The sequence below is a fragment of the Triturus cristatus genome, chromosome 4_2, assembly GCF_964204655.1.
Source record: "Triturus cristatus chromosome 4_2, aTriCri1.1, whole genome shotgun sequence".
NCBI classification, from domain to species: Eukaryota; Metazoa; Chordata; class Amphibia; order Caudata; family Salamandridae; genus Triturus; species Triturus cristatus.
Genome location: NC_140586.1, coordinates 674,162,568 through 674,187,046, shown reverse-complemented (window position 1 = coordinate 674,187,046; position 24,479 = coordinate 674,162,568). Strand labels below are relative to the sequence as shown.

At 44.1% G+C, this 24,479-nt stretch overlaps 1 protein-coding gene across 2 annotated transcripts in view; it reads left to right on the top strand.

Annotated features, from left to right (window-relative positions):
* Positions 1 to 24,479, top strand: part of FGGY (FGGY carbohydrate kinase domain containing) — a 2,161,252-nt gene that overhangs the window by 1,641,175 nt on the left and 495,598 nt on the right. For both annotated transcript variants that reach the window (XM_085602490.1, XM_085602489.1), the window contains one exon: positions 4,749 to 4,869. In XM_085602490.1, coding sequence (XP_085458616.1) covers positions 4,749 to 4,869 — 121 coding nt within the window. The remainder of the gene's footprint in view (positions 1 to 4,748; positions 4,870 to 24,479) is intronic.

Below are 24,479 nucleotides of genomic sequence, written 5' to 3'. Positions count from 1 at the left end.
CATTGTCAAGGTACCCCTCTGCCACTGTACGTTCTAATTACAGGACATATTTTCCCCCAGCCTGAAGAAATCTTCCTTGAACCCAGCCAATTTTCGCCATCTATCTTTCATTAAAAAATCGGTGGGCCATCATAGAGAAAACAGTCCCCAGTCAACATCAGTAGCAGATGTGAAGATCCTCCTATAATATTTCCAGTGTGGTTTCAGACTACACTGCAGCACAGAGACAGCCACTCTTATAGCATTCCATGACACCCTCCTCATCAGTGACAAAAATCCCCCTTTCCTCTAAATCATGATCTCTGCAGAGTTTGATTGAGTCAACCACCAATCACTCTAGAATCACATATGGGTTTCTCGTACACACCCATGCAAAAGATCACCTCTGACTTCACCAACTACCACCAACTCATACAGATGGTAACTTTTAGTTCCCATAAACTCCGTCAGATGCAAAATTCCCTAGGAATCCCTCGCCTCCATCTTCAGTTTCTATACGGAACTCCTTGAATCCATACTCAGCATTATCAAGAGTCATCAATATGCTGATGAAACACAACTCTACCTCCAACTACCATTCCAAAATTGTATGTCAAACACGTTCCTTGAGCTCAAACCATCAAAGAATGAATTTTTCCTGTTTTCTCCCTTCCAAAAACAGCCACAGAGTTATACTTCGTTTTCCAACGTTAACCCTGACAGCTTCAAATGCCAGCAGACAGCGAAAGTAAATTCACTTGAATTCACCCTCAACACTGACCTCTCCATTAAATAACTGGTCTTCTCCCACTTAGATAGAGAAACCATTCATACTCATTGGTCTCCCCATGACCACTCTGTCATTCCAGAAGAGCATTATTTATAGTGCAGCATGTCTTATAAGGTGTCTTAGGAAGTTCAGCAACATAACCTCAATACTTAAGAAGTTTCACTGAATCTCCCTCGAAGACTGCATACACTTCAAGACCAGATGAATCACCTCCATGTCCACTCAAAACAGCTCTCACGCATGCCTCGAAAAGGAAAGATCAAGCAACTGAGTTTGCAACACTGTCCAGCATGACCCATGAGAATAAAGGCAATCGGAAATTGTCAACTAGACACTGAGCCGTCTCAAGGCATCAATTCATTTGGGAGAAGCAGAGTGGTTTGGAGGCAGCAAAGCAGAGCCCTGTCAAGGCCATCCCTATTCAGGAGGACTTCACTGCACTTCAAGCACCAAAGCCCAACCTGAACTAAAGACAACAGAATTACATCTAGACATTGTAGGATTCAGAAATATGATACTTGTAGAGTAGAGGGACTAGGCACAGAAGAAAGGTGTCTCCTTTTGCTCTTGTTGCATATCCCAAGAAGAGCAATCCATTCCTTCACTTGTGGGAGTAAACCTGTTACCAAGTGGGGACAGTCCATCCAACCACAAGGCTCTGATTAGGAAGAAGAACCAGTGACTATTGCTTCATCCTCCCGACGAGCACCTTCTACTACGGATATCACTTGACATGGAGGTTGGACTTCTCCACTGTACCACTTCCTGCTTTGTACTTTATCTTACACCCTACAATTATTTCACAACTGCAGAAGTAAGATCTTTTTCATTTGACATGCAGTTTATATACATTTTGCATATATTAAAATCATATTTTGACAAGTGTTCGCTGGAGTTGAGTACTTAGACTCATGTAAAGGTTGTTATGGGTTGACTAGGGCCCAGAGCGGGGTGCACATATTATGGAGTAAGTGTACTTGGATTCACACTTGGATGTCCAGTCAGTGACCATGGAAGCTAGAAATGTCAGGTACATGTCGTGTATTCCCATTTGATAGATGATAAAGTCTGGTTCTGGGGTGTAACTGCTCATGGAAATATGCAACTTTTCACACATAATTGCATTTGAAATGTATGAATTTTAATGATTCTCATTCTACCTAAATTAGCATTTCATATAGTAACTGAAGTGTTCTAAGCGGCAATCCCAAAAGAGGCTATTTTGTCTAGCAAGGTACTTGTATGAATGTCCTTAAACAGTACATTCTTTATTAAGATCTTAAAATGTTTCTTACATTCGTAAGCCTGTAACTTCTGAAAACAAGATATTTATCTGAAAATGGAAAATATCCTGCGGTAGGCTACACTTTTCAGTATTTGAAAACATTTTCCTTGACAGGAACATCTGGGATGGTGAGGTATTTACACTGGAAACCTTCGTGCTCGTGTCTGCAGAGACATAGATGTCCTTATAGAGGTGAACAGTCCTAGTGAAGCAATGCTGTGATTTCAGTGGTCCTGTCCGGTTCTTCTGACATGCTTTTACAGTAGCAAAGAATTGCCATCCACAATTAAATACATCTGCAACTACTCTGGCGCTTTGCAGCTGCGTTGTGAGTCACAAGAAGAAAAAACCTAACATGACATGACATTCTCTTGTCAATTTCAATAATAAGCGTAATCAAGACTATCCGCACGGCCAATCTGGCCAAATGGCCATAGTCACCAATCTTTGCTTGTTCCCTGCCTTACTTTATCATTCTCCGTAGAGCTTTCTGACATCCTGTGCCCAGGGTTTTGATGCACTACGCCAAGAACCAAAATAAAAAGTAGACCACGGCTCTTGGAGCTCGCGTGACTGTGCAGTGTGAAAACATAGGGTGAAAATAGAGAACATTTAACTAGAGGCATAACAAAGAGTCTCAAGAGCAGCTCCACACCCATTCCTGATTGGCTTCTTGGGATGCATGGCCAAAAGGAGATTGGGGCTGTGGCAGGAGTTACTAAGGAACGAGAAAATAGAAGAAGGAGGACATTTTCAGAGATGAAGGCTGGAATGTTTCTGCTCAGCACATTGGAGAGCCCACAAAAAAGATGTTGGCGCCTAGCAAAGCGATTTTGTGAACAACACATGATTTATACCAATGTGGAGGATGTTCAGGACAGCGTGAACAATGAAGGCAATTATATGGTTTAAGACAGTATGAAGGCAAAAGTTCATAGACATATGCCCTGTGTTAGAGGAAAAGACTGAGGGGTAAATAGGAAGTTTTCTTTCAAACTGGCCACAGAAAAGGGCGTCACGGCAGATTGAAAAGTCAGAGTGACCTTATGGGGAAGGTTGGCATCAGCAAGGAAGGGAAAATTCTCAGAGCAGTGCTGCCTGCCCTGAGGTACAAAGAAACGGTGCAATTGAGAATGTGGCATGCGCAGTGATGTTTGTTACTATAGATGGCAAAACCAAGGAATTCGATGTTCCTAACACTTTAAAAAGGTTAGCACTCCTGTGTGGTCCCCGAGCACGGATCCCATAGTGGGAGATATCATTGGAGATTCTCTTTTTTCCAACAATAGTCCTAATATCAAAATCGGTGAAGATATACCGAGAGCACCAATGCAAGTGCGCCGGCTCATTTTACTTTCACTTTCAAATTAATTACATCAGCATGCCATGCAAAGTGATCTTCATGGGGGGGGGCAGCCTCGTACTGCTGGGAAGCTGTGAGCACTCTTCACATGGAGGTCTTGTCAGTAGCCCTGAAGAGGTTAAAGTGATTTGTCACATACTGACGCCTGACAAATACAATTTCAAACATACACTTCAATAAAGAATGTATATGAACGTTTTTTTGTTATTCCCTTAAGACAGATAGTTTGAGGATTCTATCTGAGAGCTTGTAATTTGAAGGGCATGCATTTGACACTTTTTGCCTACTGCCTTCTACTGTCGTCACACTCTGCTCGCTAAGCAAAAACAAACAGCTGTCATTGTGCTCCCTGTCTGCAAGCAGAGGCATCCCTGTGGTACCGACAGGTGCCAGATGCACTATTCCCGTCGGGAATGCATAAGGCTTGGTGTCCGGTGAGCCTTTTTGGCACATATTGGAACTCTTGCTCTAATTAAAGGGCCGGCTGTAGGGCAGTACAACCTGTGCGGTCGCACTGGGCGCTGAACTGTGGAGGGGGGGGGGGTGATCTGGGGATGTTGCGCTGTGTTTAGCAATAACTTATGATTAGAGAGATGAGGGACACTTTTGCACGGTGGTAGTGAGAGAATCCAGGGAGGCGTCACGGGGTATGGGTGTGCCAAAAATGATTGTCGCCTGAGCGCCACCAGCGCCAAAGCTGGCCCTGGGCCTGTAGAAAGGGTTGGGCTTATTCTGAGAACTAGAATAACTTTGCTTTGTACCGTGTTTCGCTAGCATAGAACACACAGAGTCATCTCTGGATTGTGTATTTTGACAGAAAGCTTCAGCTGGAAAGTTGTTTAGTTTAATAGATTGCCGAGGTGACATTATACCCCGGATCTAGGCCCTCCTGCAGCAGTTCATGGTAAATGATGGATGAGTTCTGGGACAGTTTAAAAACTTCCCTCTTATAACTGTTTACCTTACAATCCATTGTCCTTTCATTTTCATGCTTTACAGCCCTTGATGCGCTGGAGCCTCTAGCACTCAGACATTGCTTTACCGAACCCGAGGAGAGGATGTGGTGTAATGGTCTGAGCTGTCGGCTTTGGAGCTGGGGAGCCAGATCCAGTCTCCGAGTCGGTTCAATAACGCGTCATCTACCAGTGCCTACCAAAAAATGAATGTATCCTTGTGTAACATAGCTGGTGCTCATGTAAAGCGCTCCAATACATTCGGGTCGAGTTCACGATATATAAAAGTGCAACAACAAAAAAACTAGGCCGATAATTGCTAAAAATACTTGAAATGTATCTGCTACGCTGACTGTCTTGTCTTTGGTTGCTTTTCAGTTGGGGACACGGCACATTCTGGACACAATGCAGACTGCAGGCCATCGCATCAACACCCTGTTCGTCTGTGGCGGGCTGAGCAAGAACCCGCTCTTTGTGCAGATGCACGCAGACATCACTGGTAAGCAGGGCAGAGGATGTGGGAAGAGGCAAGTTAGCGAGTTTTGTTTTCACAGGCGGTTCAAAAAACTTTGCGTTTGGAAAACCAAATACTGCTGCTCCACAGAGCTCCTTTACGTGGTTTGCCAAAACCGTGTGGCGTAATAAAATGCCGTGCCCTAAAAACATTTGAATGCACGCTTTTGCACTTGGTACTGTGTCCCAAAGCCACTAAGGATTTCATTACGCAGACACCATGTTTGTCCTCACATAACTTGAGGTTAGGTAGTCCAGCTGGCTTCCTGAGCTCTCTTCATGTGTCACTAAAAACAGCATGTCTGCTATGAATATGTTAGATAAAATGTTCTACCAAAATATCGATTTTTTTGTATTGACCTACACCTACACTGACAGCACAAAATCAACTTTTCATCAAGATTGGTAGATGTGGGTTTAAGAATTGTAAATCTATAATCCCATATGTATGCTTTGATGGGGAAATACTGGCACCCTCCCAGGAGCAAATGAAAGAAACTCACCAGACATAGCAGGTTTGCTCAGAAACAAAGTGAAATGTATGTATTGGTACCAAAAGCATGCATCATTGCTAATTAGCAAGGAAGAAGTCAGGTCTCCTGCCTTAGGGGCTCTCAGACCGCTTCTACCCAGAGTGGCAGGTTTCTGGGTGCTATATACATTTAGTAATGCCGTGTCAGCGGAACTAGAATAAGGCACCAAGCCAAATATGGCTAACAGGGATGTGTAACATGCCAATTATAAATGGCTAGATATGGGCAGACCAGAAAGGCTAGCTCGGCACTGTGTAAGCAACTTGCACAACCAGATAAGGAACTTTATGATGACTTCAGAACAAGGAAAGTGACCTCTAAGGCTGATTCAGAATAGCTGCTGGAAGCTTGTCCAAAGCGGTACAAAAAGGGGTGGTGATGGACGGAGCATCAGAACCAATCAAACACTCACACCCAGTCAACAGATCCGGGTTTGATCCATCACCGTTCTTTAGCCCACTCTGCCACCCCAGTTCAGGCATGGCCATATGCAAATCAGTCTGACCCTGTGCCTCATGGGAACAGTCCAGCCCGAACTGCCAAGCCATGCCTTCCCTGGACCGGAAACAAGCTTCCTAGGACCGGTTTCTGGCATTTCAGCCGTCTTCAGCCAGGCTTGCTTGAATCCAGTGGCAAAGTGAGCAAGGGACTCACGTCTGAGCATACCCTGCCAACTTAAGGCGAACAAAGCGGTACAAAAAGGGGTGGTGATGGACGGAGCATCAGAACCAATCAAACACTCACACCCAGTCAACAGATCCGGGTTTGATCCATCACCGTTCTTTAGCCCACTCTGCCACCCCAGTTCAGGCATGGCCATATGCAAATCAGTCTGACCCTGTGCCTCATGGGAACAGTCCAGCCCGAACTGCCAAGCCATGCCTTCCCTGGACCGGAAACAAGCTTCCTAGGACCGGTTTCTGGCATTTCAGCCGTCTTCAGCCAGGCTTGCTTGAATCCAGTGGCAAAGTGAGCAAGGGACTCACGTCTGAGCATACCCTGCCAACTTATGGCGAACAAAGCGGTACAAAAAGGGGTGGTGATGGACGGAGCATCAGAACCAATCAAACACTCACACCCAGTCAACAGATCCGGGTTTGATCCATCACCGTTCTTTAGCCCACTCTGCCACCCCAGTTCAGGCATGGCCATATGCAAATCAGTCTGACCCTGTGCCTCATGGGAACAGTCCAGCCCGAACTGCCAAGCCATGCCTTCCCTGGACCGGAAACAAGCTTCCTAGGACCGGTTTCTGGCATTTCAGCCGTCTTCAGCCAGGCTTGCTTGAATCCAGTGGCAAAGTGAGCAAGGGACTCACGTCTGAGCATACCCTGCCAACTTATGGCGAAAAAAGCGGTACAAAAAGGGGTGGTGATGGACGGAGCATCAGAACCAATCAAACACTCACACCCAGTCAACAGATCCGGGTTTGATCCATCACCGTTCTTTAGCCCACTCTGCCACCCCAGTTCAGGCATGGCCATATGCAAATCAGTCTGACCCTGTGCCTCATGGGAACAGTCCAGCCCGAACTGCCAAGCCATGCCTTCCCTGGACCGGAAACAAGCTTCCTAGGACCGGTTTCTGGCATTTCAGCCGTCTTCAGCCAGGCTTGCTTGAATCCAGTGGCAAAGTGAGCAAGGGACTCACGTCTGAGCATACCCTGCCAACTTATGGCGAACAAAGCGGTACAAAAAGGGGTGGTGATGGACGGAGCATCAGAACCAATCAAACACTCACACCCAGTCAACAGATCCGGGTTTGATCCATCACCGTTCTTTAGCCCACTCTGCCCCCCCAGTTCAGGCAGGGCCATATGCAAATCAGTCTGACCCTGTGCCTCATGGGAACAGTCCAGCCCGAACTGCCAAGCCATGCCTTCCCTGGACCGGAAACAAGCTTCCTAGGACCGGTTTCTGGCATTTCAGCCGTCTTCAGCCAGGCTTGCTTGAATCCAGTGGCAAAGTGAGCAAGGGACTCACGTCTGAGCATACCCTGCCAACTTATGGCGAACAAAGCGGTACAAAAAGGGGTGGTGATGGACGGAGCATCAGAACCAATCAAACACTCACACCCAGTCAACAGATCCGGGTTTGATCCATCACCGTTCTTTAGCCCACTCTGCCACCCCAGAGAAGGGTATGCTCAGACGTGAGTCCCTTGCTCTCCATGCCACTGGAATCAAGCTATCCTGGCTGACGAGGGCTGAAAGCCCGAAACCGGTCCTAGGATGCTTGTTTCCAGTCCAGGGAGGACCTGGCTTGGCAGTTCGGGCTGGACTGTTCCCATGGGGCACAGGGTCAAGACTGATTTGCATATGGCTGGGTTCAAACTGGAATGGCATGGTGAGCAAAAAAAACGATGGATTTAGGCCCAGATCTCTGTACTGGGGTGAATGTATGACATTGTTCTGCATTCTGTCCATCAATTGTTGTTTTTGCATTTGTCACCCCGAGTGGGAAGGGTATGCTCAGACGTGAGTCCCTTGCTCTCCATGCCACTGGAATCAAGCTATCCTGGCTGACGAGGGCTGAAAGCCCGAAACCGGTCCTAGGATGCTTGTTTCCAGTCCAGGGAGGACCTGGCTTGGCAGTTCGGGCTGGACTGTTCCCATGGGGCACAGGGTCAAGACTGATTTGCATATGGCTGGGTTCAAACTGGAATGGCATGGTGAGCAAAAAAAACGATGGATTTAGGCCCAGATCTCTGTACTGGGGTGAATGTATGACATTGTTCTGCATTCTGTCCATCAATTGTTGTTTTTGCATTTGGAAGCTTGTCCAGGCAAGGTCAGATAGGAAGCCCTTTGGAGTTCTGGGCCTCATGTTAGTGTGAGTGCATAAATGTGAATTTAAATGGATATACAAATATATTTTGCAACATGCTTGCCTTGGCGATATCTTGATAGTCGATATTCTTCAGGTCACAATGTAATTGCAGCACGATATTACTGGCCGCAGTATTATTACTTACATGTATTTAATAAGGGTGAATATTATGTTTCTCAGAAGAGTGAGAGAAGTAAGTTGTAGGGCTCACCTAAACAATATTTATTGATTTCTTGAAAGGTTTTTGTAATATTCTTTCATTGCACCTTTTACCCATTTCCAAGCTTGTTTGCTCTATTCAATCAGTCAATCAATCAACAGTTGTAGAGCGCACTACTCACCCGCGAGGGTCTCAAGGCGCTAAGGTGGGGGGGGGGGGGAAACTGCTACTGTTCGAACAGCCAGGTCTTGAGAAGTCTCCTGAAGGTCAGCAGGTCGTGGGTCTGTCGCAGGTGGATGGGGAGGGTGTTCCATGTCTTGGCGGCGAGGTGGAAGAAAGATCTGCCACCTGAGGTAGTTCGGTGGATGCGTGGGATGGTGGCGAGGGAGAGGTCAGCGGAGCGAAGCTGACGGTTGGGAGTGTAGAAGGTGAGTCGTTTGTTGAGGTATGTTGGTCCGGTGTCGTGGAGTACTTTGTGAGCGTGGGTGAGGAGTTTGAAGATGATACTCTTGTTGACGGGGAGCCAGTGCAGGTCTCTCAGGTGGGCAGTGATGTGGCTCTGGTGTGGGATGTCGACGATGAGGCGTGCGGATGTATGCATTGAAGTCTTTTCTGGAATTTGGCCGTGATTTCCGCGTAGAGGGCATTGCCGTAGTCTAGCCTGCTGGTGACGAGGGCCTGGGTGACTGGCCTTCTGGTTTCGGTGGAGATCCATCTGTAGATCTTGCAAAGCATGCAGAGGGTGTTGAAGCAGGAGGATGAGACGGGGTTGACTTGCTGGGTCATTGACAGTGATGAGTCCAGGATGAACCCCAAGTTGCGTGCGTGGTCAGTGGGTGTCGGTGCAGCTCCTAGCGAGGCCGGCCACCAGGAATCATTCCAGGTGGAGGGGGTGGGGCCGAGGATGAGGACCTCTGTCTTGTCCGAGTTCAGCTTCAGGCAGCTGTTCGTCGTCCATTCGGTGACGGCCTTCATTCCTTCGTGGAAGTTGGTCTTGGCGGTGGCAGGGTCCTTGGTGAGGGAGAGGATCAGCTGGGTGTTATTGGCGTATGAGATGATGTTGAGGTTGTGCGATCGGACGATGTTGGCGAGCGGTGACATGTAGACGTTGAAAATGGTCAGGCTCAGGGATGATCCTTGGGGTACGCCGCAGGTGATCTTGGTGGCTTCGGATCGGAATGGAGGGAGGCGGACTCTCTGGATTCTGTCAGTGAGGAAGGTGGTGATCCAGTCCAGGGCTTTGTCATGGATCCCCGTGTTGTGGAGGCGTGTGCGTAGGGTGTGGTGGCAGAGAGGTCTAGGAGGATGAGGGCCACGGTTTTGCCGTTGTCCAGCAGGGTCCTGATGTCATCGGTGGCTGCGATGAGGGCGGTTTCAGTGCTGTGGTTGCTGCGGAATCCGGATTGGGACGAATCCAGGGTGTTGTTCTCTTCGAGGAAGCGGGTCAGTTGTCTGTTGACGATCTTCTCGATGAATTTTGCCGGGAACGGAAGCAGAGAGATGGGCCGGAAGTTCTTGAGGTCCGTTGGGTCTGCCTTGGGTTTCCTGAGTAGGGCGTTGATCTCGGCGTATTTCCAGCTCTCCGGGAAGGTGGTGGCAGGACGGCTGCTGGACTTGGAACCAGGTAAGAATCACATATGGTAGAGTTAGGGTAGCTGTTGTCTTACAACACCATTCCCGGCACTAAAGGTCTCCAATGGGTGCAAATATGTTCGCTCCGCTCCACACCAGGCACCCCTAAAGCATCCCCCCACAAGGGGCCAAGAAGGAATGGCACATAGACTCTTTTCATACCACCCTACACCATCTGATAAGCTAGGACCCCTTTGTCCACTCTGCCCCACTCTTCTCACACAAGCAATGTATTTTTCCGTTACCCACAATGCTGAGGGGCAAAACCTAGTTGGGAAAGTTCGATAGCAGAGATGTTAGAACAGTCCACATCAAGAAATAAAACACAATGAGAATGTGATTCCCACAGAGGAGTGAAGGGACAACGGGAATCCCTGTGTCACAAGAGTATATGGAACATTTCCTAAGTGAATTATGTACTGAGATTGTATCTCTAAAATTGGACTAGAAGGCTTGCATACAAGAAATCCAGAAGGAGCTGTCCGATCTTGGTACTAGAGTAGATTTTCTCAATTGAACTACAGACGCCTGGACCGAAGATCAGGAGATGCTGTGGTGTAGAGTTCAGGCCCTGGAGGAACAAAATATAAAGCTACAAACAAAGCAAAATGACTTGGAGAAAAAAAGCAAGTGTAATAACGTACACATTTGAGGCATACATGGAGACGCAGAAGGGGAAGACATCATGAGCTTTACCAGAGAACTCCTCAAGGCAATCAGAGGTGAGGGCAAGGCGCTACCCCTTAGGCTGGATCGCACCCACAGAATAATTTCCAATTCAGTTAGTTTGGACAATGCTCCAGATATTGTTATACAAGTAAATTTTTTGAGGATATGGAGGCCATTGTGGGAGTTGCTAGAGGGAAGTCTAAACTTAACTGTTGAGCTGCTAAGATTCAATTATTCCAAGACTTTTCACTCTTAACTCTTAACTCTCAAAAGCCATACAAACCTTAGATCTATCACAGACTTCCTAGTAGACCAGAAAATTAGTTATCAGTGTGGTCACCCCTTCAGCCTCATGTTCCAATGGAAAGGGTAGTAGTGATTTCTAAGATCCCTCTCTGCAGGAAGAGCACTCTTACGACTCCCTCTGGAAACTGACCATTCTGATGCCTTCTAGAAACCACCTACAGGTCACCCCAATCACTGTCCTGAATGCAGACAGTACCTCACCAATCTTGCCTTGGAGGAGGACCAGAAAGATCTTCTGAAGAACAAAAGCAGACATAATCTCTCAGCTAAAAAACATGAATAGAGAATCGCCGCAGTGCACAAAAGATCTGATTAGCGAATGCATATTTGCACTACATACACCTTGGGTAGAATTTCTTTCAATTCTGGGACTAGGAGCAAACCTAAATGAGGTGAGGGAACTACTGCATCACATTGACCACATACAATTTCAACCTGCCTTGCATTCACCAATGCACCAGGCAGATCCTCCCCACCCCCAGTATTTCCGTCTCTTGCCTGGAGGGAACATGGTGAAGGTTCAACCACCTACAATAGATGGGAATGTTTGATTTTGCCCTGTGTCTTCTGTTGTGTACTGTTTTTTTCTCCTTTAATTGGGAGAGGGAGGGAAGATGGGATGATGGGGAGGCCACCTGTCATTTACTATAACCCATCACTCTAACACTTCTCCAACACCTAGTGCTTATCAATGAATGGGGCTGCATTTCCACTTAAACTCCCCTAAATAAACATGCAAGGTTTTAACTCCCCTAACAAAGAAAGTCTTATATGGTGTGATATCCTGCACGAGGACCCCAACATAATTTTCCTGACGGAAATCCACTTACTCCCAAAAGACTGACTTTGCATGTGTCACCCCAGATACCCACATCATTGCTAGGTATCCAAAAGCAAAACAGCTGGATGGCCATACTCTGCAGATTTTACATGGATCAGAATCTCAAGGTAATAAGTGTGGACAAGTAAGGGAGATATTTGAAAATGCAAGTCCAATGCAGGTGAGCAACACTGACCATGACAAATTCAGGACAGGATCCTTTCCTTAGCAACTTAATCAGAGATTAACTGCACTTTGCCCATGGAAATATAGTACAGCGTGTGGATTTTAATCTAGTTTAGGACTCCAACTGGGACAGAAACCATAATACATACTCTGGGACCGGAGCCATGTCAGCTTCCTGCAAAAAGTAAATGGGTGACCATGGTTTGGTGGATGCTTCGTGAAACCTACATCCTGATGTTAGAAATTATTCCTACTACTCACAGGTCCACTCATCATATTCCCGCATTTATTATGTTTTCATCAGTCACTCCCTGCTGCTCTGCTTATTACATTCTGCCCTGCTATTGAACATCTCCATTTCAGACCATGCCCATGTGGAACTCATTTTGTGAGGCGAGTCTCAATCACCCCAGCAACAGTCATGCTGGTGTATGAAACCTGAAACCCAGTAAATAGAGCCACAATTAAGACAGGAATCAAAGATTACTTTTCTCTTAGTACACATTGCAACACTTCCTCATACTTTTATTGCTACTATTAGGGACATTCTTATTACTAATGAAATAAATAGACCACACAAGAATCACCTTCTTGAACAAAACCTGCTGCTTACATTAAAAACCCTGAAAAACAGGATAAACAGAACCCTTCTAAAAAAAAAATATTATGACAGTTGGCTAGCATAATAGGGCAACTCTGAACACACTGGGCCCGATTCACAGAACTAACTTAAGACAAAATCCTAAACTTACTACTTTTGGTATTCACAGAAGTTAGGATTTTGTCTTAAGTTTGTCTTAAGACAAACTTAAGACAGACTTAAGACAGACTTAAGACAGACTTAAGACAGACTTAAAACAGACTTAAGTTAGGATTTTGTCTTAAGTTTGTCTTAAGTCTGTCTTAAGACTGTCTTAAGTCTGTCTTAAGACTGTCTTAAGTCTGTCTTAAGTTTGTCTTAAGACAAACTTAAGACAAAATCCTAACTTCTGTGAATACCAAAAGTAGTAAGTTTAGGATTTTGTCTTAAGTTAGTTCTGTGAATCGGCCCCATAGAGTAAATCAGGTGGAAAGGTCCCTGGAACAGTACTTCTATGATAAAGGAGACAAAGCTGGTTCTCTACTTGAGCATAAAATAAGATTGCAGAGGATGAAGTGACATATCTCCAAAACAATCACACAAACTGAGCCCTGGGTGGTAATAGAAAAGGAGAAACAGGACTCTTTTTATAAGTTCTATTGCTCACTCTGTAGCCAAGGATATAAGCAAAAAGAGTATATGCAGGCACACCTTGAGACAACAGGACCCCTATTTTGCACCCTCATAGAGAAGTACTTGAGGCAGCATATACCCTGGGTAAGCGATCCAAACGTTGAAATCTATGCCTTTTGGGAAGGTTCAAGGCCCTGTCAGGTTCCCAGTGGAATTTTAAAGAAAGATTTTCCCCCTCTCACGAGAACATATGACTGACTTGTTTCCTTTATCCAGGATTCAAACCTCACTCCAAACATATGCGAAGCCGAAGTCACCCTTATACACAAATCAGGCAAAGACCTGACCGGCTGCACTTCCTTCAGGCCTATTGCCCTTCTTAACACGGACGCAAAGATTTTAACAAGAAATGGAGCCTGAGCAAGTTGGCTTTACCAAGGACCGCCAAGGTGAGACTATGTTAGGAGACTAGCACACCTAGTTAAGAAAGTGAATAAACGTGGTTTCCCGGCCCTAGCTGTAATCCCTATATACTGAGAAGGTGTTTGACCAGTTTAGCTGGACTTTTCTGAATGCCACTCTTGCTCAACTGAGTCCCATAATGAAAAAACAAGATCATGGCCATACATACACCCCCCACAGCAGTGATTAGAGAAATGGCCAGTACTCTCGCTCTGTTTCACTTGCAAGGGGAATCAGACAACCACACCAGCTCCACCACAGTGTGAATATATTCGACATGATCTACTACTCATGCTAAAAGACCCATGATGATAAAACTATTTGATAGCTTTGAACAGGTCTGTTATTTTAAGGTTAACCAAAGAGAAATGCTGTGTCTTTAACCTTACAACACTTAGTTAGGTTAATTCTCAGATCCAGGCACTAGTCCTCTTCCAATGGAACAAGCGCTCCATCTGGGTCTTAACCATTATGTGGATGAATGGACCCGGGGTAATTGGTCCGAATATCAGAAAAACATATTTGAAAATTTGAGACGATGGTGCCCTCTTTACCTCTCATGTTTACAGTGCATCAATGTAATACAAATGAGTGTTGTACCCAGCATACTCTACTTATTTCAATACCATCACACCCCCATTCAAAGGCAGACATTGATAGAATAGGTTAAAAACATTTATATAGGGATGGAAAAAGCCTTGTACCTGCATTAAATTCCGTATGCTTCCGAGTGATAGATTGGACCTTGTCTTTGCCAGTCTCTTAGATTACACCAAGACTGCACTTCTGAGCTTTATCTCTGAGTGACTGGTGAGGGAGACTGGAAAATCTTGGTTTCATATTGACCAAACAGTGGCTCCCTGGCCCATTAGGAACTTGGCCTGGCTCTCACAACTCCAGAGAGCTAGGAATGCACATATTTCCACCTCCACCAAAGCAGTCTTAGATATTTAGGACTAAGTGGAAAATAACAAGGGAGGCATCACATTTCCATCACCGAACACCCCAAATTCTCAGAACGCTAATTTCACCTTAGGAATGGCCTCTACGGTCTTTCCAGAATGGGTTAAGGATGAATGTAGAACACTGAGCGGCGTGTTCCAGGGTGGAAATATATAATAATTTGAACAATGCAAGCAGGAATTCCAGTTATTGGAACAAACACTTCCGCCATATTTTACACTTCAAAAGTACACTGAATCATCACACATTAAATTCTTCATCTCATAGGTGGACTGTATATGGAAAGCAATTGCTTTGGTGTTGTTTGTTCACTACAGTAGGCTTTCCAAAAGTATTTTAATCAAGCCTCAAAATGCAATCCAGACCTATTTAATTTGCAAATGCTTGTTTTAATAATGTTTTTGATGATGTCTCTTGGACATCCTGTGTGAAAAGCAGAAAAAGAACCCTGGTCTTCATATGTTTACAGGTGTATCTATCAAATTCTTCTAGGTGATAGAGCAAAGACTCATATAAAAAGAGACTTGCTCAGATGCAATCCTCTCAAATAACTTGTAACCCCGTGATAATTGTGTTTGTAAATACTAATTTGCACTACATGTTCGTACACACAAATCTAAGGGAAACTTGCCTATGTGTCATACTAACAAGTAACCAGAGTGACACTAAAGATGGCTGCTAAACGTGGGATTCTACATTGCGCATGCGTCTACTGCATCTACGTAGTATGACGTTCTATCGCTTGGAGGGAAAATCTTTGCAGCTGCAAAGTTGCTTCCACTATGGCTGCTTGAAACCCACATGACAATGCGCATGCTTTGCTGAAACTAAACTATGTAAGTTTTACTAAAATGCTAATGCGAAAGATTTTTATAAGTAAATGGGATTACAGTAGACATAGATGGTATACAGTGAAACTATTTTATTTTGATTTCTAACGTCTCTTTCTGACTTTACTATTCGTTCGTATTTGGGCCTCTGAGGGTGACTGAAATCCACAGCCCACGTGATGACTGCACTTGCGCAGTTGTCACCCGCACGGAACCATGATGAATCTCTTGAACCACAGCCAAGGCCGCAAATGTTGCATTGTCCTGGGAACCTAACTGTTTTACACTGAACTGGAGGAAGCTGAATATTAAATTGTATACATTGTATTGATTAACTTGTGAATACGGGTGAGAAATAAAGCATGGAAATGAAAATTAAGGGGTGGAAACATTGACCATAAGCTTAAAGAAAAGTATTAAACTTAGCATGGTGTGATGATCATCTCCCCTTGCTTGTCCAATCAGAATTAGGCGTTTCATGAACATTGAAACATTTGGGGGTGGTGTTTCCCTTAGAAGAGTATAATTGAGGTAGTTTAGTTAGTTAGATACCCCGCTCTTGCTGCAGGGATGCTGAAAGACTGAGATGCTGTCTGAGAATTGAGCAAATCCTAAAGAAGATTCGAAATACAGAACCTAGAACCAAACTAAATAGAGAACATCACGGAAGAATCGAGGAGGCACATAATAGAGAACATTGCGGAAGAATCGAGGAGGAAGATAGTGTCAGAGAGGGGTGCGACGCAGGCGTAGTATCTAGAAGAGGTCCCTTTTCCTGTCCTGAATCCTGTCCTGAAGGCTTTGGTCTCCTAACCTGTCCCAGGGGACCCTTTCCAGCTCCTAGGCCAAGGGGTTGGTTTCCACACCATCCTAGGTGAATATATAACACTGTGTAACATGTCATTGTACTGCTCTCTCTGATTTTCTTCCTTTCCAGGTACTGTCATTTCCTAATTTAGTTCAAAGTTTCTGAATAATTTGATTTTCCTTCTTTGAAGGAAAACGGTGTACAAACTGTACTTTATGCTTCTGGTTTCACATGAAATTTATTATATAAACATTTAAACCTTCTCGAGTCTGTGGTCATTTAAAGATATTTACTTGATGGTATTTGCACCTAAACTGCTAACAACTAGGTCTATTGATCAGAGGAAATGATATTCGGAGGGAAGGAGTGGGGAGGATTGGTGAGGTAAATTTATCTTGCAGGCATTAACATACAAAATTGATCTGAGCGGCGCTTACTAGCTTAAGTATGAATGGTTATGGGCCCAGGTGAGCATGTGAATAGTGTGTATCATTTAGCTGGTAACCCTCCGCTCCATCATCAGTTCTAAAACAATAAGAACATGTCTTGGTATCTGTCTGTATACGTGTCCCATCCTGCAAAAATATGTTTCTGAGTAGAGTCTCAGGTAGTGGTTGTGTGATGTAAAACACAGTATTTATGGACTTTCTGCAGACCACACTAATGCATCATGGGTGTCTGCGCCTTCCACAGACTTTTTTTTCTGTTTCTCCCATCAATACTCCCAAACTAATAGAAATTGTCATCTTTACTGCCTATTGTCATATAAGTATTGTAATAAATTAAATATGATGTTGCACCTTACTGCCAAGCAATCGGGCATGGAGGGCAGCAACAAAATACTTCCACTTCTATCTCTCTTGGGCAAGTTTCTCTATGGTGCTGTGGTTCAGGTTCTACATTTCTTTTTGCACATTTTTACTCCTGGTGTTCTTTGGCCTGACTCTCTTCTGTTTGCCTTCTGGGGTCCAGTGGAGATCTGTTCTTGTGATGGAGTCTTGTTCTCTTCTTATGGAGTGTCCTATCCATCTGAGATCACTGTCAAACAAGTTGTCCTACAAAGATGTAGAGTTGCCAGCCACACTAAACTGGAAGTTGAGGGCAAATGGTGTTAGTGGTTTTCTTTTAATGTTCACGTCATTTATAGATGATTAAGGTGGAAATGGCATTAGAGCAAGTAACAAATAAGTGTCCATTTTCATTGCACAAATAGTGGAGGAGAGGGAAAGACAAACCGTGAAGGACGTGATCCACACATCTATTGGATTATTCACTAAACCCCACAATGCAGTTGCAAATTCCAGCTCATCGTATAGCTGCCACAGCTTGTTTATTGCAACATATTGGCTTCTGGTACGTCCAGGGCTCTGCTCGGTAAATGCCAGCAGTTCAAACATTAATAAACTTGAGTAGACTTGAGGAGAGTTTCCCTCCTTGAATTCCGTGACGGAACAAAGCACTAGCGCAATAGTTGTGGGTTTTGGTCTGCGTCATTTTAATGACGTCAGTAAGACCAAAACACCTGCCAAACACAGTCTGAACTTGAGGTATGAGCCATATTTTCACACCCTGTAGTTGTTTTAGTAACACATGCTATGTAGTGCCTTGGTTAGATGTGAATTTTCTGGAGAGGGATTTGTGTAATGGTTCCATACATGGCTATTATTATAATACATCTTATGTGTTTGTAATATAGTGTTTGAAAGACCCGCCAATTAGTGATGAAGTATTTTCAAGTTGTCTTTGAAACATTTATTACAGAAAGTGGGATGATAATGCTGAAGTCAGAGGGCAGCATGCGTGTCGATTCACTTCTGGCAAGGGCTGGTCTGTGTAACACGACAAAATAAAAATAACACTAAACACGCAAGTAAAAATGTTTGCTGGCAGCAGGCAAAGAATGTTGCAGGGATTCTGCTCATGCACAGAACTATGCGCAGGAAACCAGGACCTCAGTGAATTGTGGTGTACCAAAAAACTCACCTCAGTACCCAGAACCCCTATCCGTCTAGCATCAGTGTCTCATTCGTTCTCCGTATCATCTCGAAGCTACCAATGATTAGACAACCCAGAACAAGCGACTTACAGTACTCTCAGGAATGGTGGGAATCAGAAACACCTTTTCGTTATTATTCTCATATCAGTGCACAACAAGAATAATCAGAGACACGGTAAAGTTTAAAATGTTTTTTTTTAGTTACGTGCTCTAAGGTGCAGTACTTTGGCTAACATCAGCAGACAAATGATTAAAAACAAAACCATCAGCATTGTTACAATACCATAGATAATGAAGGGAGAAATCATATTACAAATGATAGTGGAAAACAACCACCCTCCCTTTGCTAGTAAACTAGTTTTATGAAGCTAATAGAAGGTCTCTAGGCTTGAATGGGGAACCCCATACTGTAAATATCAGCTTAGGTGAATCACATCACAGGATCAGCTCTGCTCTCTGTGTCTGGAAAGGTTTTCTCCAAGTGTCTGAATCATGCATGCAAATGCAATATTAAAGGCACCCGAGTTTCAGATGCAAATATCATGCGTGTTATGTCTAGAGCGTGGGCCGATCAACCTGAATTCAAAAGCATACATTGTTATTTGACATTGACGGCTTCTGCACACAGTGTTCAGACTAAGGTCGCGTTGCACGTCTAGGGATGTGAACAACAGACCGTTCTTATGTGAAAAAAAAGCAAGCAAGCAGTTTTTCTTGTAATAACAGCTACCTGCAGTGTCGTGTGCGAAAGCAGCAAAAGTCGCAAGATGGCGTTTTACATCTAAAGCGCTTATGCTAACATAGCAATGTGCACACATAGAACCCCGTCTCCACTACAGGAACAGGGTGAACATAAACTGATTTATTTCTATAATGCGTACCTAGATTTATGTCTTCAGCAAGTGGCTAAAATATATCTGTCTGAAAGGTTGCATATTGCTTGGGGACATAGACTACCTAAAAATAGACTTAGGACAGATACACCTACTTGTAGAATGTGTTTGCCGTTCTCATATCGCAGATGTACTTGGAGATTTCATCATATCGAAATTCTAGACCATGTGTTTTTGAAACGACCAGGACATGTGAAGTTTTGAAAATTATGATAGCTTGGATTCCTTCCAGTTGTACTAACGCATCCAAAACAGGTAAACAATTCGATAAGAGAAGAGAAGCTGCTGTTTTGTTTTTGTTGAAAATGCTGCACTGTCACTTTGTTAGGATTTCTTTTTTGCATAATAACAGTTATGTGCAAATGTAATTTGGTTTTGCATATATTTTGTAACTTGTGCAGGTTTCTTGTTGCGAAATACAACTTCACTGTACCTGATAGTGCTCTTTCCCTGTACCCGATAGTGCTCTTTCCCGGTAGTTTTTACCAAGCAACCACCCAAGCTGGGAGAAACACACTTACTGGTGCATGCTGTAGCTATGAGATTATTAAGATGGTTTCCTATCTACACCACATTCCATAACCTAGAAGCAAGGAGTTAAGTCAGTTATTGATTCTTTCTTATGAGAGTCATTGGAGCACAAGCTGATCAGCAGGTTGAAAACATTCCCTAAAGATGAATCTATGAAATACACATCAGTATAGAAGTATCAGCCCAGAGCAAGTAAATTGGAGCCTGTATTTTGTAATTCAGAAAAGAACACAATTAAAAAATAGAAATTTTAGAATTGCAAAATATTATGTCCTAAACACTGTCTTTAAGAAATAGCTATTTTTAGATGCCCTCTATTGCTAAATACAAATGTCAAATTAGTGATTCGGTTTGCCTCACAAATTGCACATTGTGAGTCGAAAATCACAAGCATTGCAGTGACTGATAACCTCACAATTCAAGGAAAGTGAGCCAGAAGCATTGTAACAGAGCCTTGGAAAACAACAGACTTCACAATCATTGGACCACAATCCAAACCGAGGATAAGGATCAAGGTAGGAGCCACAGGAAAAGGTGGGAAGCAAGCGGCAAGGGAAATTCAGTGACTAGGAATTTTACATCATGGTGGACAAGTGTGTGGCTGACAAGGATAAACTTTTTCGAAATGCATCACTCACCATCCCTGAGTCAACCAGCAACAGATCTGGAGGCATATTCAAAGCCACATAAATGCTCAAGGGTTAGCAACATAATATTGGAGGAAATCTGCAACAGCCGTATGACCTAAAGTCCAGACTGAGGAGTAAATTGTGACCTGGAGACATGCAGTGGAAGCACCAGATGGGAAAGCCACCACTGCATCACCAGTAGAAGAATTAATAGAATGAAATTTCCATTCAGAGGCAGTGACTTGAGTATCTACAATTAACAAGTCAATTCAAGCTCAAAGCACAATAGTTATATTTAAACTAAAATTGATATTCAAATTGTGAACCCTTACAAATGAGACAGTGATGTATAATAAGTATAATATATACAGAAGGGGAAGAACATTCCATATGGAATATTATATATTGATATATACATCACACACTATAAAATATGGGTAATGTGATCAGTGTAGAATGCAGCTTGCCATCAATGCCAAATCATAAATATAACTTAAAATGCTAAATGAACGGACATCATTAATACTTAGTACACATTTTGCATCAGAGTTTGCCTTGTGACCTTTTTAGAACATTGATCTTGCATACGTTGATACGAATTAACTTTAAAATGAACACATCAAATGTATGTATGTGCTTTGTCACCTAGCGGAGTCACCTACCCAGAGAAATCGGGTTCAGCGCTAGGGAGAAGCAGCCACTTTGCCACCAAGACAAGCATTGCTAAGATCTCCCATGCCAACTTCAAGATCTACAGTTATAGAGTCATGTACCACTCATTCAAGGTCACAAGTGTATGGAGACAGAGAAACACATCAGTCATTAGGCAGACAGGGCAGGACCTCTAGGCAAGGTCTCTATCAAATGTTACCCAAGGTACACTTCGGCACTACTATTGCATCACAGTTCCATACATTAAAGAAATCTGTGCTCATGTTTCAGCACACGTACCTTAGGGCAATGCGTGAGTCAGTAGGAGGGATTAGGAGCACAGGAAAGCCATGTCTGAGATACATGAAATCTTTAGATCAGGTGTGCCCACTTGACTAAAGCAGAGCAGTACCTGTGCCAAGTCTGATGCCAGCTCATATGCAAACAAACAATCAAAGGCACACTAAAAACACCTACATGCTACAGGCCGCTTTGTATAACGGCTGCCATCTGCAGTAACAACCATGTGCAGACGTACCACTACTATGCAAGTTGAGATGATTTGCCACAGCAACAATGTAACCACAAGCTTTGCACAAATGACAAATGCAGTTGAAGAAATGCAGACATCTAGTACAGCCAACAGGTCTAACAAAGCACCAGTGGAGTGTGACGAGGACTCTATTGTTAATAGTTTGTCTACAGTCAATGACATTCCAAGGAGTAGGAAAGCCACAGTAGGCAGAGAGATTGTAGTGGAACTCAATATCCCCCATAGAAAACAACAATAAGTAGGCAAAGATGCAAATAAAATGTAAAATAAAGAAGTTTCTTTCATGTTCATGTAAAAATAACCTAATATTATTTTTTACTTTCATTTATGAGCATAGGCAATCGCCTAAATCTTGTATGAACATTTCTGTTATTTATTATAATATACGTGTTGCCAGACGAAAGAAAAAGACGACACGACACGTGTTGGCAAAATAACATAGAGTTTATAAAAAGCTCACAGGCCAGCCAACTCCATGGAACTGGAATCTGAACTTCAACTTACAATGTGGCGGACAGTTTCGTTCATACATTTGTATCCGCAAATACGTCATACATCTGCATATTTAATCAAGCGTTTACTCAAGCACAACATTATATCAAATGCAAAAACAGCTAATCACACGGTTATGGAATGCGACTCATGTGCACGTTATTTGTTACATTTCCACACCACTGCTGAACTCCTCGTGTCCATTGCTTGTCTCTTTGAAGCCAGCAATGCTCCACTCCCTGCATGTCTGCTGCTGGGCAGGGACTGCTGGACTCCTCGTGTCCATTGCTGGTCTCTTTGAAGCCAGCAATGCTCCACTCCCTGCATGTCTACTGCTGGGCAGGGCCCAATCTCCCACCTGCCCTGCGCCTCTCTGCTGCTTTATCTACATATTCTCTCTGAGACCTGTCCATACAATGGGCCTGTGACTTTTCATGTCTTCTGTGTCTAATTATATTTCTCTGTTCTACTCAAGCACTGGTCTTCTTCTCTCCCCCCAGGCCCTGATTCCATTGGTGATTTCTATTCTGCTACTGCAGACAGCTTAGGCCTGCATTTTTCCTTTAACACACACATCTGTGCACGTAATTCTGTTGATGCTTGCATTCACATGAGTGGGCCCTCTTCAGTTTTTTACATTCATTATAACATATGATCAGATGTACACAAGTGATATAAACTGCAAAATAAAGTTTGTGTTCTACTTACCTGGTGTCTCGTGCACCTCAAACGTAATTGTCACATCACACTCCTCTTGGCATTCCTTCCCGTGCCTTCTGCTGTCGGGGGGGGGGTTCCTCATCATCATTTCGGTTGAGGCAAGTGGGGTTCCTCCTCGTCAACCTCAGAGTCAAAGGTTTCAAATTATTTTGACGTGCTGTTTTTGATGTCTATATTGCACAGCAAGGCACATGTGGCTATATTTTTAATACATGCAACACAATCATACTCTAGTGCACTCCCCACTCATGTGAAGACTGTGACATCTGCCTTTCATGAATCCAAATGTCCATTATTTTATTCATTTGGTTTGCTTGGGAGCAGCGTTATATCGTCTTTCTCGAAGTGTCCATGGATTTAAGTATGGGTCATTATTCAAAGCCTATGGGTAGACACACTGTCACCTTGAATGGGCTAACAGACATTTAGGCTGGGACTAAATCTACCCCAAAATATAATTGCGTTAGTGTCTCTCCATTTAGCCTTGCTACGCAACCCCCTATCTCCAAGCTCTCCTCTCACTAGTCAGTTCCACAGTGCACAGTGATGAAATACATGGCAGTTGTGTGCACTTCATGAGTACTGTGCCACTCGGTCAGTGATGAGGCCTATGACATTGCACGCTACCTGTTTAAGCAAGGAGTGCTGTGTCTTTCTATTTCTGTAAACATACTCACTTCCAGAGGGAAGCATAGGAGATCATGGGTTCCGCACATCCAGTGTTATGTGGGAATTGTGCACTAGCGTAAAATTGCATCCTTGTAGCCTGCATCTCAGCAGGGGTGCCTGTATGTGTTATTAATGTGTCCCACCATATCACATAGGAAGCCCCTGAAAACCCTTGACAGTGCTCTCTGTGATATGCCCCAACAACTGCTTTTGTACTCTGGTAAGTACCAGATACTAGGCAGTGTGGGCTGCACAATACCTGTATCTGTGACTGTGAGGGTCTAGCCTCAGTGGATGTGGTGTACCTGCCTGGAACAGGCTTCATTGTGTCAATCAGGGTTAGAAACTCCTGATTACTGAATCTGTGTCTTGGCTAAAGCTCTCTTCAGTTCTGCAAACAGGGTGTCCCTCTTACAGAAGATGCTCTCCTTCCTCCTCTGCTGTACTCCTTGGATATGGATCCTCCTTGGGGTTGTATGACGGAACAATGCATTCCGCTACAGCGCATGCCTCAACCATGCATGCTTTCACAAGGTATTTTGTTGTAAACCATGTAGGTTAAAGACCTAGGCGTGATAAACGTTTTCCGTGACCCCTGTCCTCAGTCCTCAAGTTGGTCCCCTGTGCTCCCCCACCCCGTCCCTTTTTAAAAATACCCGACTCCTGCCATAAGCCCTAAATCTAAGCCCTAGCATGACTCCTCCTGGCCCTCTGCCCTTTTAAAAAATACACTGGCCCTGCCCAAAACCCTAAATCTGTAACCCGGTGCGACCTGCTCCTGCCCCCAAGTTCCTTCAAAAAAACACCCCCAGTCTAAATCCCAAAATCCACCCAAAAACAATCCCCCTTACCTTAGCAGGACGACGACGAGGCAGCTCTTGTGAGGCGCGGCACAGATCGTCAAGAGGAAGCGGTAGCCTTGACCATGCACGTGCCTTTACCACCATTACCAGCATATGCCCTCAGCATTTCCATTGTAAAAAAAACTGTGGGGTGAAGGCTATGCATGGTAACAGTGCATGCATTGTAACGCATGCGTGGTAAAGGCTCTG